At 42.8% G+C, this 14,711-nt stretch overlaps 1 protein-coding gene across 1 annotated transcript; it reads left to right on the top strand.

Annotated features, from left to right (window-relative positions):
• Window positions 1-96: 96 nt before the first annotated feature.
• On the top strand, window positions 97-9,027 carry DHRS1 (dehydrogenase/reductase 1). Its single transcript, XM_074234785.1, has 8 exons — window positions 97-402; window positions 4,762-4,905; window positions 5,116-5,195; window positions 6,325-6,457; window positions 6,829-6,966; window positions 7,721-7,790; window positions 8,154-8,234; window positions 8,445-9,027. Exons 1-8 carry the CDS (start codon window positions 253-255, stop codon window positions 8,579-8,581), a joined length of 933 nt encoding a protein of 310 aa, XP_074090886.1. The 5' UTR covers window positions 97-252; the 3' UTR covers window positions 8,582-9,027.
• Window positions 9,028-14,711: the final 5,684 nt, after the last annotated feature.

Genomic DNA, 14,711 nt, shown 5'->3' on the forward strand with positions numbered 1-14,711 from the left:
GGGCCCCGCCCCCCGGGCACGCCCCCGCCGCGCCGGGGTCGAAGGTGTTCGGGACCTCCCGCCGCTCCGAGGCGCGCGCCCGCGGGGCGGGGGCGGGGCCGAGCCGCGGCCGCTCCTCAGACCGAGGTCCGGCCCGGTGCAGCGGCAGACGCGCCCTCCGCTCTCCTCCCCTCACCCCCGGAGCCCAGGCTGCTGAGCCGCCGCCGGTGCACCGTGCCGCCTCCCCTCCGCAGGTGACCGCCCCCCGGTGCCATGCCGGGCCCTCTGCACGGCAGCGTGTGCGTGGTGACGGGAGCCTCCAGAGGCATCGGCCGGGGCATTGCCCTGCAGCTCTGCCAGGCCGGAGCCACCGTCTACATCACCGGCCGCCGGCCGGACACCCTGCAGGCCGCCGCTCGGGAGGTGAGCCGCCGCCCCTGCACTCCTGCCCCTCCGCCCGCCCAGCGCGATTAGCCCTGGGGTTAGACTGGGGGGCAAAGTCAGCAGAGTGGCCCAAGACCACCCCTTCCCCTCAGGGTTCTAGGAGCACCCGCTCCTTTCTGTCGTTCTTTATCTTTCTAACTACCTGCAGAGATAGTTTTCAACAGTCATTTTTTTGGTAAAGTTTTGAGTTAAACATTTTTCTCCCTAGCCGGGGCACAACTTCCCCTCAGGGTTCCAAGAGCACCCTCTCCTTTTTTTTTGTTCTTTTATCTTTCTAACTACCTGCAGAGATAGTTTTCAACAGTCATTTTTTGGTAAAGTTTTGAGTTAAATATTTTTCCTCCCTTCCCCTCAGGGTTCCAAGAGCACCCACTCCTTTTTTTTTGTTCATGTCTTTTCCCTTTTTTCTTTTTTTTTTTTTAGGTTTTTGCCAGGCAGTGGGGTTAAGCGGCTTGCCCAAGGTCACCCAGCTAGGTGTTTATTAAGAAATGATATTGGGGGCGGCTAGGTGGCTCAGTGGATAAAGCACCCGCACCGGCCCTGGAATCAGGAGTACCTGGGTTCAAATCCGACCTCAGACACCTAATGACCTAGCCGTGTGGCCTTGGGCAAGCCACTTCACCCCATTTGCCTTGCAAAAAAAAAAAAGTCATATTTGAATTCAAGTACTCCTGACTCTAGGGCTAGTGCTCTATCCACTTCACCACCTAGTCGCCCCCATTTATTTTTCTAACTACCTGCAAAGATAGTTTTCAACAGTCATTTTTTGGTAAAGTTTTGAGTTTCACATTTTTCTCCCTAGCCAGGACACAACTTCTCCTCAGGGTTCTAGGAGCACCCACTCTTTTTTATTTTTGTTCATTTATTTTTCTTTTTTTTTCTTTTTAAGGTTTTTTTCAAGGCAATGGGGTGAAGTGGCTTGCCCAAGGTCACACAGCTAGGTCATTAGGTGTCTGAGGTCGAATTTAAACCCTGGTACTCCTGACTCCAGGGCCAGTACTCTATCCACTGCGCCACCTAGCCGCCTCCATTTATTTTTCTAACTACCTGCAAAAATAGTTTTCAGCAATCATTTTGTGGTAAAGTTTTGAGTTTCACATTTTTCTCCCTCCTCCCCTTCCCTCACTCTGTCAGAGAGTAAATCTAATATAGGTTATACATATTTAGCAGTGTTAAAACATATTTACATATTAATCTTGTGAAAGAAGGGAGCACCTACTTCTAAGGAGTGTGTGTGTGTGTGTGTGTGTGTGTGTGTGTGTGTGTGTGTAGTGGCAAGACTAAGACCATTGCAATACTTCCCTACTTCTTCCTTCCCTCAATTATCAGCTGAGAATCAGTTGTTTCAAAGCCTTAAATATTTTAGGAGTCATTTACTAAAGTGGCCAGTAGCAATAGGTGATAAGGGAAAAAATTTTCTTCTCCCCTATGATGGCAACATTTCCCAAAGATTGTGACAGTACATGGAGAATCTAGGGGAAAGGTGCTCCAGCTTGTAGAGCACACCTGATAGAGAGATACCTTATTTCCCCATGTATAAGACATACCTTAATTTGGGGACCTGAAATTTGAAAAAAAAATGTATTGCATAAAGTTATCATGAAATTCATACAAATCCTCATCACTGTCAAAACTCCCATCCATTAGCTTGTCCTCATCTGTGTTTGATGAGGAATCTGTCTCAAGAAAGGCTCTGACCACTCTCCTGCCTGTGCTCTGATCAATGTTTGACCACAAGCACTCCCTGGACAAGTCTGGTGGTGTACTCATGCTTAGTCCATTGTGTTTCATGAATCTGAAGCACCAATTGTGTCCTTTGAAATCATTCACTTTTCATAAGAAGTTCTTCTTGCCTCATGCTGAACCATCTTGGTGAACACATGAATTCCACTTGCCCTTTGCCCTTCAATCCATATCTTCAATTACCTCTCTAAATCAGGCCATTTGGCTTGCCTCCATGACCTTCTTCTGCCAGGGCAATTTTTAGTAGGGTTTCTTTTTCCTGTATTGCTTTCTCAGTTGCAGAAGGACCAAAAATTTACATTCAGCTGCACAATTTCCATTCACTTTTTTTTGGGGGGGGTGTTGCAAGGCAATGGGGTTAAGTGGCTTGCCCAAGGCCACACAGCTAGGTAATTATTAAGTGTCTGAGGCTGAATTTGAACTCAGGTACCCCTGACTCCAGCGCCGGTGCTCTATCCACTGCGCCACCTAGCTGCCCCTCCATTCACTTTTAAGAAAAAGAGAGAGAGAACTTATAAGCCTACTGGTCCTACAACTTTCTCCATGAAGTAGCAGGTTCAAATAGATTGTGAATTACACAAGATAACAGTTAATAAAAAGAAAAACATGATGGCAAACAACAGTTCTTGGCAACAGGTTGGAAGCAAGGTCATTGTGAATGAGGCATCAAGGATAATATCAGGGACACAAGCCTAGGTAACTAGGTAGTACCTTCAACAGTAAAACAGAAGTGTGGAAGAGAAGAAAATTAGGGGGAAATAGATAATGGCATCTGTTTTGAGAGATCCACTGGGCAGCTAATGAGGTAAGAACTGTGGTCACGAGGGAAATCCTGGCTAGATAAATAGATCTTGAGAATCATTATCTTGAGAGCTGATGGATTTCCCCAAATGAGATAATGTGTAGGGAGAAAAGGAAGCCACTTCAAGCCTAGATAACTTCTGGAATGGTAAGCAGCCTGCCCCAGCTCCTCCATACTTATTCCAACAAAATCCTGATGTTTGTACCAGACTGAATAACGATCAGGCAGTTCAGTGTGAGGCTATTGTGTACTGTGTCCTCACAATTGGACAAGAAATCAGTTTAAATTCCCTGAAATATAAAGGGTCCTGTTAACAAGCATAGAGTAGCTGCCCAGTGGAGCTATCCAGATTTGAAAAGCTCTGTGAGAAACAACAGTAGCACAAGCTTCCCCAAGAACACAGTGGTCAGAAAGCCCCAGGAGACAGCAGTGGGGGAGGGGGAGGATGAGCAGCATCTTGTGTCAGTCCTCAAACCAGGACTTCCACCCTCCCCCCTTGGGCTTGAGGTCCCCACACTCTCTTTTCTGAGACTCTAGAAGAACAAGTCCTCTGAACCTTCAAGATTCACGGAGCCCCAGTTCAAGAGATGGAGGTGAATGCAGGCCCATATATGACCCAGGATCAATCATCTACTCAAAAGTGCAGCAGAGTATAGAGCCTGCCCTGGCTAAAAGCTCCAATTCAGGAACTATAGCTGGAGAGATGAGTAAATCAAGGAAAACAATAAATATCAAAATTTTTTACTAATCTAGAGATTCTCCGAAGGAAGAGAAACATTTAAAAACAATGGATTTTCCACAGGGACTACATATAAACACCTAGAACAAATTAAGCAAAAGAGTTAAAAAATTAAAATCTCTTTAGGAAAAAATTGGAAAGAGAACAGTTTAGAAGAGAGTGGTAAATCTTATACAAGTCATGAGCACCCTGAAAATTAAACAGAAATCAATGATTCCTTAAGATAGGAATATTAAAAAAAAAGATCAAAAGACAGAAAAATAGAAGAAAATGCAATATAGCTAATATTTTAAAATGATCTGCAAAGTAGACATAATTTAAAAATCATGGAGGGAGGGTGGGGAAGACTCTGAAAACTGATTAAAACAAAAAAACTAAAAAATGCAACTCAAGAAATTGTAATGAAAACAGCCATGATTATTAGAACCAGAAGGCAAAGTGATCTATCATGTTAGGAGCAGCAAGGTCAGTTTGGCTGGGACTACATAATGAAGCTGGAAAGATAGACTGGGACCAAACTGTAAAGAGTTTATAGTTTATAAACAAGAGTTTATAGTTGATCCTAGAGTAGTGTTCCTCAGACCATTTTTTGCTTTGCAATGATGAATCAAATTGTACAATTGAAGTGTCAGATCTATGTGTCCATGAGATTACAGCTATAATTTTGTTTATTGTTTGTTTTTGTTATTTTTGCAAGACTGTGGGGATAGGTGATTTGCCCTATCAAGGTCGCACAGCTAGGAAATTATTAGCTGTTTGAGGCTGAATTTGAACTCAGGTCCTCCTGACTTCAGGGCTGGTGCCTAGCTGCCCTTGCAGCTATAATCCTTTGAGAACCTTGGAATTCTCAGGAATTCTTTCACCGACCTGCAATTCCCTGTGCAGGCACCAGGGGGTAGCTTTATTCCATTTACCCAGATACCCAGATCTGCTGGCCTAGGACTGGTTGAGTGGGGAGGTGGGACTTGGTGCATGAGTTGAACCTCAGTAGGATGCTGGAGTGAAGAGAGTGTTGATATGTGCTCATGGGATTCTTGGATCTGTCCCACCCCAGGCCCAATCCCGAGGGGGTCGATGTGTGCCTGTGGTTTGTGATTCAAGCCAGGAAGATGAGGTGCGGAGCCTATTTGAAAAGGTGGATAGAGAACAAGATGGAAGACTGGATATACTAGTCAACAATGCCTATGCCGGGGTCCAGGTACTGTCCCCTGAAACTCCCTTCTTTTGATTCCCTGGAGACCAATGATTCCACTTTTTCTTTAAGCATTCTAATTCCAGACCCAATTCTTTTTTTTTATTGACCCTTAGACCCTGTTGGCCTCAACTCCTATCACTAGATACTTGAGACTTCTGCTTTTCAAGTCACATCCTCTTCCCTACCTGCCATCTCATTCTTCATTGTTTTTAGGCCATAGTTTCCAGTCTGAAGAAGCCATTCTGGGAATGTCCAGCCTCTATATGGGATGATATCAATAATGTAGGACTCCGGTGAGTACAGCTTCTGATCCACCCTATAATCAAGGGACCAGTTATCCTTCTTTTCAGTCAGTCTGAACTTTATCCATTGTTTTATTTCTCCATCATTCTGTGCTTGCCCTATTGCTTCCCCATCACTGCTCCCTTCCATTCCTATTGCTCTCACCACTGAGAGGCCCACCAGATACCCTTATTTATTCTTCAGTGTATTCTTCATCCATCTGAAAGAGCCTTCAACCTCCCAACCATTTGTCTTTACTAACACTCATCTAGAAAGCTCCCCCAAAGGAATAAGATCAAGAATATACTTAGCTCCTCTCCAGTCTACTTGCTGGCTCTAATTTGGATTTGGGGTTTTTTTTTTGTTTTTTGTTTTTTTAATTGAAGAAAATATAGTGTTATATCAAATCTTCCTCATTTTAAAATTAGCCTGTGATTACATCTTCCCCTTTACCTCCTCTCCATCATGGCAATATATTCTGTCCGGTTTTAGTAGTACACATAGATTGGGTTGAGGTAGAAACCACAGCATTTCAAGTTTATTCTGGATATTAAATGCCCAAATTGTGTCTATTTATCAATTTACTGAAAGACATCATGGTACTGTGCATTGACTGTGGGAATTGGAGGCAGGAACATCTGAATTCAGGTCATAACTCTCTTCACTATCTTACCTATTTATATAAAATGTTACTGTAATGTTTAAATGAGATCATATATGTTTAATGTACTTTAAAAAAACTTTAGGGTATTAGGCAGATGTTGACATTATTATTGCTATAGAATTCTGTTTTCCATGTCTAATGGGGACAAAAAAGAATTGGAAGTATAACAGAAGGGAAAGAAATTCCAACCAGGCAAGAACATCCTGAAAGTGAGAAATGAGATCTTCTAAGATAGGAGACCAAGAACAGGCATTAGGCTTCCTTTTCTAGAGGTCTTTAAGGAGAGAAATCTAAGTTGTCTAGGCTAACTTCTTTGAAAATGAGATTAATAAAGTCTCCTCTAGAGGGCCCCACCAACCTCAGTGAGAAGTTAAAAGAACTTGCTTAGTTTCCCAGGCCCTTGTCTACCTGCTCTGTGTCTAACCAAAGCATGCACTTAGGTAGGTTACCATCTGTGCTTCACTTCTCCCATTCAGAGGTCACTATTTGTGCTCAGTGTATGGAGCCCGACTAATGGTTCCTGCTGGTCGAGGACTCATCGTGATCATCTCCTCACTTGGTGGGCTGCAGTATCTCTTCAATGTAGCTTACGGTGTAGGCAAAGCAGCGGTGAGAATCTGAAGGCTTGGCTGGGAATGGGTGACAAAAACTTGATTCATTACCTTCACATTTTTTTTTACACTATATTGGAAAGAATAACTGACCATTCATATATAACCTTCCCTTTTGGACTTTTCAGGAAACAAAAAAATCCCATATCTCAGACTCTTTCCTGCAGTTAAGGGGGTATTTCCATTAAGCTGTGGAAAGGGAAATAATTTAGGGGTTTCTGGGTAGAAGAGTTTTGTCAGGTTTTTTTAAAACAGGGACGATTCTGAAGTTGGGGGCAGAGTTGCTTATAGGTAAAGCTGGAAAAACAGTAATGGAATGAAGATAGATGGTCTTGGCTTTCATTTCTATCCTTTTTTTTCCTTCTATAGTGTGATAGGTTGGCATCAGATTGTGCCCAGGAGCTACGACCCCATGGTATTGCATATGTGTCTCTTTGGCCAGGACTAGTGAAGACAGAGATGATGACAGAACATTTGAACAAGGAAAAGGATCTTGTGAGCCATCAGGTCAGTAAGAAAAGGGCAGGGGGTCGTTATATCCACATAATTCATTTGCACAGAACCCAAGAGGCACCATTAGATTCAGCTTTAAGGAGGCTTAATTCAGCTTCCACTCAGCATACATTTACTAAACCCTTTGTGTACTGTGGTAAGGCTATAAAAGAGTACAGTGTTTAGATAAAGCATTGTTGGCTCTCTTAATAGAGCTTGATTTGGAATCAGAGAAGGTGGGTTGAAATCCTAGTTCTGCTACCTGTTCTTTCTGTAAACCTCGAACTGTCTAGGCTTCAGTTTATTTTTATGTAGAATAAGGGTTGGAACAGAAAACTACTAAGGTACCTTTCAACTCTAAATCTGTGATCTAGAAGAGAGACTGTGGGAACTCTTGGAAACCAGCATGATGGGGCACATTGTCTGAGGGGAAGGGCAAGGAAGAACCCTTCTCAGATATAAACTTTTCTTTCCTCTTGACTTTTTACAAAGCAACGAGGTTAAGTGACTTGCCTAGGATCATACAGGTAGGTAATTAAGTGTCTGAGGCCAGAATTGAACTCAGGTCCAGGGCTGGAGGTGCTCTATTTGGGACACCTAGCTGCCCCTAGATATAAGCTTTTCTGAGGGAAGAATACACATTCTTCTCCATCCCTGACCCAGCCCTGATTTAGCTACTTGAGGTACCCTGAAAAGAATGACATTAACAGGTAGACTTGGGATGCTGCTGTTAGATTAATAGTTCATATCTTTTGATCATTCAATATAGCTGAAAGAACGTTTTCTAACTGGGGAGACCCCGGAGCTGAGTGGCAAATGTGTGGTGGCCCTGGCAACAGGTAATTGATGGGTTTGGAGGTGGGGAGAAGTATCTGCTGCTATCAAAAACATCAATGGAATCTGTAGACTAATAGGAGTCAAGCTGGGTCCTCTTGCCTTTGGGGGCAAGAGGAAAGCCAATAATATTGTTAGGGACCTTGGGAACTCTACTGGATAGATAATCTTAATTTGATAAACATGTATGTAATATTCCCAGACCCTAAGATATTAGTTACTAGAGAGTATTTTCCCTAAAGGGAAGGGATAGAGAGAGACATTGATAATCATGGAACTAGAAACTCACTCTCCTGAAATGTCTAAGTTGATACTTTCTCCTTAGGCTGCCCCATTCACTCTATATACTAATTGCTTTCTTTCCTCAGATCCCAATATCCTGCAAATGAGTGGTCGAGTTCTGCCATCCTGTGATCTGGCTAGGAAATATGACTTCAAGGATGTAGATGGTGAGAAGCTGGGAGGCAAGGAAGTAAAGGAAGAAATGTCCTTATGTTCTCAAACTTTCCTTCTCCCCCCTCCCTCCATTTCCCACCCATTCTTTTCCTTCTTTGTCTTTCTTATCTCCTCCTGCTCCCACCTCCAAGGTTAGGGGAAGCTTAAGGGTAGGAAGTGAATGTCTAATCCCCTTAACCCTGTTTTTGTGGGTTTTTTCCCAGGCCGTCCTGTCTCTGACTTTCTATCCCTGCAATCAGCGCTTTCTGAGGTTCCCAGACTGGCTTGGCTGGCCTCTTACATGCCCAGCTTTCTCCGAGTCCCCAAATGGATCATAGCCCTCTATTCCAGTAAATTCTGATCTTACCAGCCAAACAAGATGAAGGGGCACGACTTTCTGTCTTCCCAGACTTAGCACAGCTGCTTTCTATTCTGCTGCAATCATCAGCCATGGAACAAGGAGTGATTTGAATTTGATAAATCTGATTAAGAAAAATTAATCCCTCTCCAGACACCTGGACTCTTGGGCAACCCCTTTATTCTTCTTTAAGTGAAGAATTCAGCTGGGTCCTTCATTATATCACCTGACTTCCCACCACACCCAGCCAGAGAGATTTTTGGTAAGAAGAACTTTTGGGATATGACCCAAATTCTGGCCCCCAAACTTTGTGATTCTTGTGAATTCTAATACCATTTGTGCTTTTGCTTTGGTTTGTTTTCTTTATTCTTGTACCTACTTTTAATGGAAAAGACCTCTGGGGAATAAAAAATAACAAAAAAACTACAGAATCTGAATGGATACTTTGTTCACTTTTTTAAAAACCTCTCTAAATTTTTCTTCTTATCCCATGGTTTTCTTTCTTTTCCCTTAGTCCTACCTAATTCCTCATATTACAAAATGACAAATATGTGGGCATGTTGAACATGGTGTACATGTATAACTTTCACCATACTGTGAGATGGGGGTTGGAAAGGGAGGGTGGTGGGAAAATGTATAACTTATGAATTTGCAGTTGGATGAATGTTGAAAGACTTTTGTAACATGTAGTTAGAAAAATGAAAATCAAAAATAGGGGAAAGGTCTCTGGGATAATAAAGAACTCAATTCAAGTTATTAATTTAATAAATATTTATAGAGCCTGTGCCCTCAAGAAGTTTATAACCTAATTTAAGAGATGATATACATACAGCAAACCAGCCTTGGAGTTTGGAAGGACATGCTCTGGGGCTCCCTCCCCTAACATCCAAGGCCCTGTGAAGGTGAATTGCCTAGAGAATCTTTAATGCTTTTCCCCCCTCAGGGTTCTAGGAGAAGGGGACTGTGGCTTCTCTAACTATAGCTTGTAAACTAACATTAGTATGCTTCCCCCTGTGATTATTAGTTAATATCAATTAGTCAGCTGGACTTAATTAACATTTAGGAAAAGGTTTTTACCAAAGTGGCACAGCAAAACCAGTAGATACCAAATATCCCTCCCACAAGTACATATGGAATACAGGGAAATCAAGCCTAGAGCAATCTGGCAATGACAGTAACTTGCAGCCCCTGGAAATCTTTTTGTTGGCGGTGCTTTTTTCCTCTGTGGTATGCTTATAAAAGTTTGCCACAGTACAGTTTTCTTCTAAGTTCTTTGTAGAGTTCTCAAACTGCCTTTCCTCAGGTTCTCTTTTTGGTCCTTGGTTCCTTATGAAGACACTGCTAAGTTTCCCCAGCCAATCTCAATACATTTTTCCTGTGTAGAGTCACTATTTCATCCCTTGGCTTTCATTTCTTCAAAATCAAGCAGTTTCCCCACCCAGTTTATTGCCTTTGACTGACCAATTCAATAGAGGTTAACCCGACAAAGGTAGTTTCCTTGAGTGAGATAAGATAATTGATTGTTTGATTTAGTGGATACCTGTCCTTCCAAATACCTACTGACTCTATGACCTGTGCAAGTCACTTAACCTCTGAGAGCCCCCAGACAACATTAAGACTAAATTGCAGAGAAAGTTCTGACCTCTATTGATAGAGAAAGTTCCTCATCAAAAATGAAATCCTGGGTCCTGATTAAGGCAGATGATTGGATGACCAATTTCAGGAATCTAGCACCTTTGAATTAATCCAAAGAGATTGACAGGTAAAATAAAAGTATTGTAAGAGCTAATATTCCCTGGATCTTGTAAATGGTTTTAGAAAAGCAGGAACTTCAATGATATAAAGCCAGGTTTGACTCAAGGCAACCTGATGGCTCAGATTTAGGATTGGAATGAAATGAGACACTCAATCATTTAACAGCTAACAAAAGGAAGTTTACTTAGTATAGCCTGGTAGGGTGATTCATCAAGTTTACACATTGATTCAGATGGGTTCAATTTCACCGCCAGTGAAGAGGCATGCGAAATCTGAAGGAGTAATTCCTGGTGGTTTTTATACTTCACCACAAGGAAGATATTTTGTTGATTTTAGCCTTAGTGTTTTTGGTTCTGAGGTAGTTTCAATACTAGTAAAAGAAAATTATTATTCCTATGGCAGCCAGCATGGGGAAAATGAAAATTGGAATATCTAGAATAATATATTCAGCTTTATTAGAAGCACATATAAGGAGGGATCAATGGGCCACAGGTGAACAGCATGGTTCCTCACTCCACAGAATGTGCTGAATTCTGTTAAGAGAAGGGGGAATGGGCATAGGGATAAGAACTGGAAACTGGCATGGGTGGTAAGAACCTCAGGTTATTATGATGTTATTACCTCTCCCCCTCCCCCACATTACTTCTTCCAGAGTCAGAGTGAACAGGCTTTTACCACCAAGGAACTCCGGAGGCTGCAAGAGAAGTTTACAACAGTCAAATGAGTCATTAAAACAGTGGTTAGTGAGAGTATGGCCTAATGAGATCAATTCAGAACCTTTCCCAGCTACAGTTCTATTGTTATGAGGACCCTCACAGAAGATTTGCTTTTGCAAAGTCAGTTAAAAATCAATTGTGACCCTGGATGGAGAATGTCTTTTGTCCCTGGGGGGGGGGGGGGAGGGGGATCAGCAAGGGATGCGGTAAAATTCTTAAAAGAGAAGGGATTTGGTTGCTATCCTTATGACCAACATGTTTCAATTCTTGCCTTTCGGACTGAGCCCCAGTTGAATGGCATCAGCCTTTAACTGCACCTCCACTGCCATACCATCATACAGGTTTGGGCACACCAACTCATGAAATTCAGAAGATTGGGGGCAGATTTAATAATTTTATGGGCAAATATGACCACCACACAAACATATAAGAAATGATGCTGTTCCTGCTCCCAGGTTAAGTGATTGGAGGGTAATCTTTTCTCATAAGAAAGTCTGGATGTGAGGGGGTGGAGCCAAGATGGGTACAAGAACAGATTGTGTCTTAGGTACTCTCTCATAAAACTTATAAGCTAAGGACTCTAAATTTTCGAGAGACAGAACCCACAGAGGGACCCAGTGAGGCAGTTCTCCTACTCAAGATAACCTGGAAAAGAGCAGAAAGGCTCTGCTCCCCGGGGTCGGAGGGGCAGCCCACCAGAGGGGTGGCCCACCAGAGTGAAAGAACTTCAGCCTCTGGAGGCAGTCCCAGGGCGCTGGGAGCCGCATCTCACAGCAGTGGGGGAGTGAATAAGAAAATGAAGTTTTCTTATAAGTAAGTTCTCTCAAGCCTGTATGAGGACGTGCCTTCCTCACGGATTTACCTCCCCCCACACACATGCCATAGGTGATTTGGCTGCATTTCAAAGATTCCAGGAGCCAGCCACTTCTTGGAATACAGGTAGTACTGGGGAGAACTGGCTATTCTCACAGTATTGACTTTATTCAAAGTAAAACCTTCCAGCCCCCTATGGCATTTCTTTGAAGTCTTCAAACTGGTATACTTGTAGACTTTTCCCATAGTTCTGTTAAAGGAACTTGGGAATCCCTCCCAAATAAATTAGCAACTAGCCTTCTTTGTTCTCCACTGATAAATACTCTGAGGCTCCAAGCATTGGTGGGAATCTCACCCATGGAGAATATTTTCTGCCTGGGACTTTCTTTCTTTCTTTCTTTTTTTCTTTCTTTCTTTCTTTCTCTCTTTCTTCCTTCCTTTCTCTCCCAGTTGGGACTCAAAAGGCTGAAAAGAACAAGAGATTCCCCCAGCCACCCACTGTTCAGAGTTTATGCTCCCCCGAATTGGTAATGTTATCTTTATCTTTTTCTTCTACTTTGATCATAGTATTACTAACTTTTTGTTTTTAATGTATTATCTGCTGTATTGGATGTTATTGTAATCAATCTATTCCTTGTGTTGTGTAATTAAAATACTTTCATTCTCATGAGTGTCAGCAAGAGTGTCATTTGCAGGAACGAATCCTAACCTCATTCAAAATCACAATACAGGGAGTTTCCTGAGCTACTCCCCGGGAAGCACCAGCAAATTGGGGGAACAGCAGGGGACCTCTGCCAGAGAGAGCACATGAAGCCCAGCCCTCAGGGCACACAGAAAGCCCCGTGGCCAGGAATCAGAAGCAGGTGGAGCCAGTAATCAGGAGCCCCCAGGGCATGAGCCCATTGAACCTAGGGAGGGAACTGAAGAGAGAGAGACTGCAGAGCTCTGTCCTCTACCCCTGGAACAGGACTCTGGGGCTCTGAATACATTCAGATCCTGACCACAGTCTAGGCCCCCCCACAGAACAGCAGGGGCCCCCTCCACCTCAGTTCGGTGGCAGAGTGGGGCACATATGGTCATTCACAGACCAGAAGGGAGGACAGAGCCTCTCACACTGAGACCCTTGTGGGAGTGTCCCGAAAGCTCATGAAGCACCCTAAAACCAGGCTCAGGCTGGGAAAATGAGCAAGCAGAAAAACAAGAGGAACACCATTGAGAAATATTTTGCATATGAGCCCAAGAAGGATTAAAATTCTCAGTCTGAAGATGAGGAAACACAAGCTCCTGCATCTAAAGACTCCAAGAAAAACAGAAATTAGGCTCAGGCTATGACAGAGCTCAAAAAAGACTTTGAAAATCAAATGAGGGAGTTAGAAGAAAAACTGGGAAAAGAAATGAGAGAGGTGCAGGAAAAACATGAAAATGAAGTCAGCAGCCTAGTCAAGGAAATCCAAAAAAATGCTGAAGAAAATAGCATGCTAAAAACCAGCTTAGGTCAAATGGATAAAACAGTTCAAAAAGTTATGGAGGAGAAGAATGCTTTAAAAAGCAAAATTGGCCAGATGGAAAAAGAGATAAGAAAACTCTGAGGAGGAGAACAAATCCTTCAGACAAAGAATAGAACTCGGGGAGATTGATGAATTTACGAGAAACCAGGACTCAATACTTCAAAACCAAAAAAATGAAAAATTAGAAGAAAATGTGAAACATCGCATTGAAAAAAAAACATTATATGGAAACAGACTTAGAAAAGATAATTTAAAAATTATTGGAATACCTGAAAGTCATGATCAGGAAAAGAGCCTTGACATCATTTTCAAAGAGTTACTACAGGAAAATTGCCCTGATATCCTAGAAGCAGAGGGCAAAATAGAAATGGAGAGAATCCACCGATCCCCCCGAGAAAGAGATTCCAAAAAACCAAACCCCAGGAATATTATAGCCAAGTTCCAGAACTCCCAAGTCAAAGAGAAAATATTACAAGCAGCCAGAAGGACACAGTTCATATATCATGGAGCTGCAGTCAGGATTTCACAGGACTTAGCAGCAACTACATTGGAAGCTCATAGGGCTTGGAATATAATATACCAGAAGGCAAAAGAACTTAGAATGCAGCCAAGAATCAACTACCCAGCAAAACTGAATGTCCTTTTCCAGGGAAAAAGATGGACTTTCAATGAACCAGGGGAATTTCAAATGTTCCTATTGGAATGGCCAGAGCTGAACAGAAGGTTTGATCTTCAGATACAGGACTCAGGTGAAGCATGGAGATTGGAGGAGAGGGGAAAAATATGAGGGACTTAATGATAATGAACTGCATGTATTCCTCTATAGGAAAATGACACTGATAATACTCATATGAACCTTCCCAGTTAATAGAGCAGGTAGAGGGAGCTTTTATAGTTGAAGCACAGGAGAAAGCTGAATTTGAAGATAAAATATGGTGTAAAAATGGAGTCAATAGAAAAAAGGGAAATGGAATGGGAGAAAGAAAAAGGAGAGGGGGAATAGGCCAAGATATTTCATATAATAAGAATTTTTTCTATTACAATGAGCTATTGCAATGATAGGGAAGGGGGGAAGGCAAAGGGGAATGAGGGAATCTTCGCTTTCATCAGCAGTGATTAGGAGAGGAAATAGCATAAATATTCAATGGGGTATAGACATCTAGAATAAGAAGGGGGGGACAGGGGGAAGGGGGGTGATGTGAGTGATGGAGGAGAGGATGGACCATGGGAGGATAGTGGTCAGATATAACACATTTTCTTTTTGACTTCTTGCAAGGGGCTGGGATTGGAAGGCCGGTCCGGGACCATAGGGCCAGGTGGATGCTGGGCCTAAAGGGTGCT

The sequence above is a fragment of the Macrotis lagotis genome, chromosome 4, assembly GCF_037893015.1.
Source record: "Macrotis lagotis isolate mMagLag1 chromosome 4, bilby.v1.9.chrom.fasta, whole genome shotgun sequence".
Classification (NCBI taxonomy): domain Eukaryota; kingdom Metazoa; phylum Chordata; class Mammalia; order Peramelemorphia; family Peramelidae; genus Macrotis; species Macrotis lagotis.

Coding starts and splice junctions, on each gene's coding strand:
- DHRS1 (XM_074234785.1), top strand. CDS start 253: ATGCCGGGCCCTCTGCACGGCAGCGTGTGCGTGGTGACGGGAGCCTCC. Junction 7,791..8,153: donor TGTGGTGGCCCTGGCAACAG/GTAATTGATGGG, acceptor TTCTTTCCTCAG/ATCCCAATATCCTGCAAATG. Junction 8,235..8,444: donor TGACTTCAAGGATGTAGATG/GTGAGAAGCTGG, acceptor GTTTTTTCCCAG/GCCGTCCTGTCTCTGACTTT.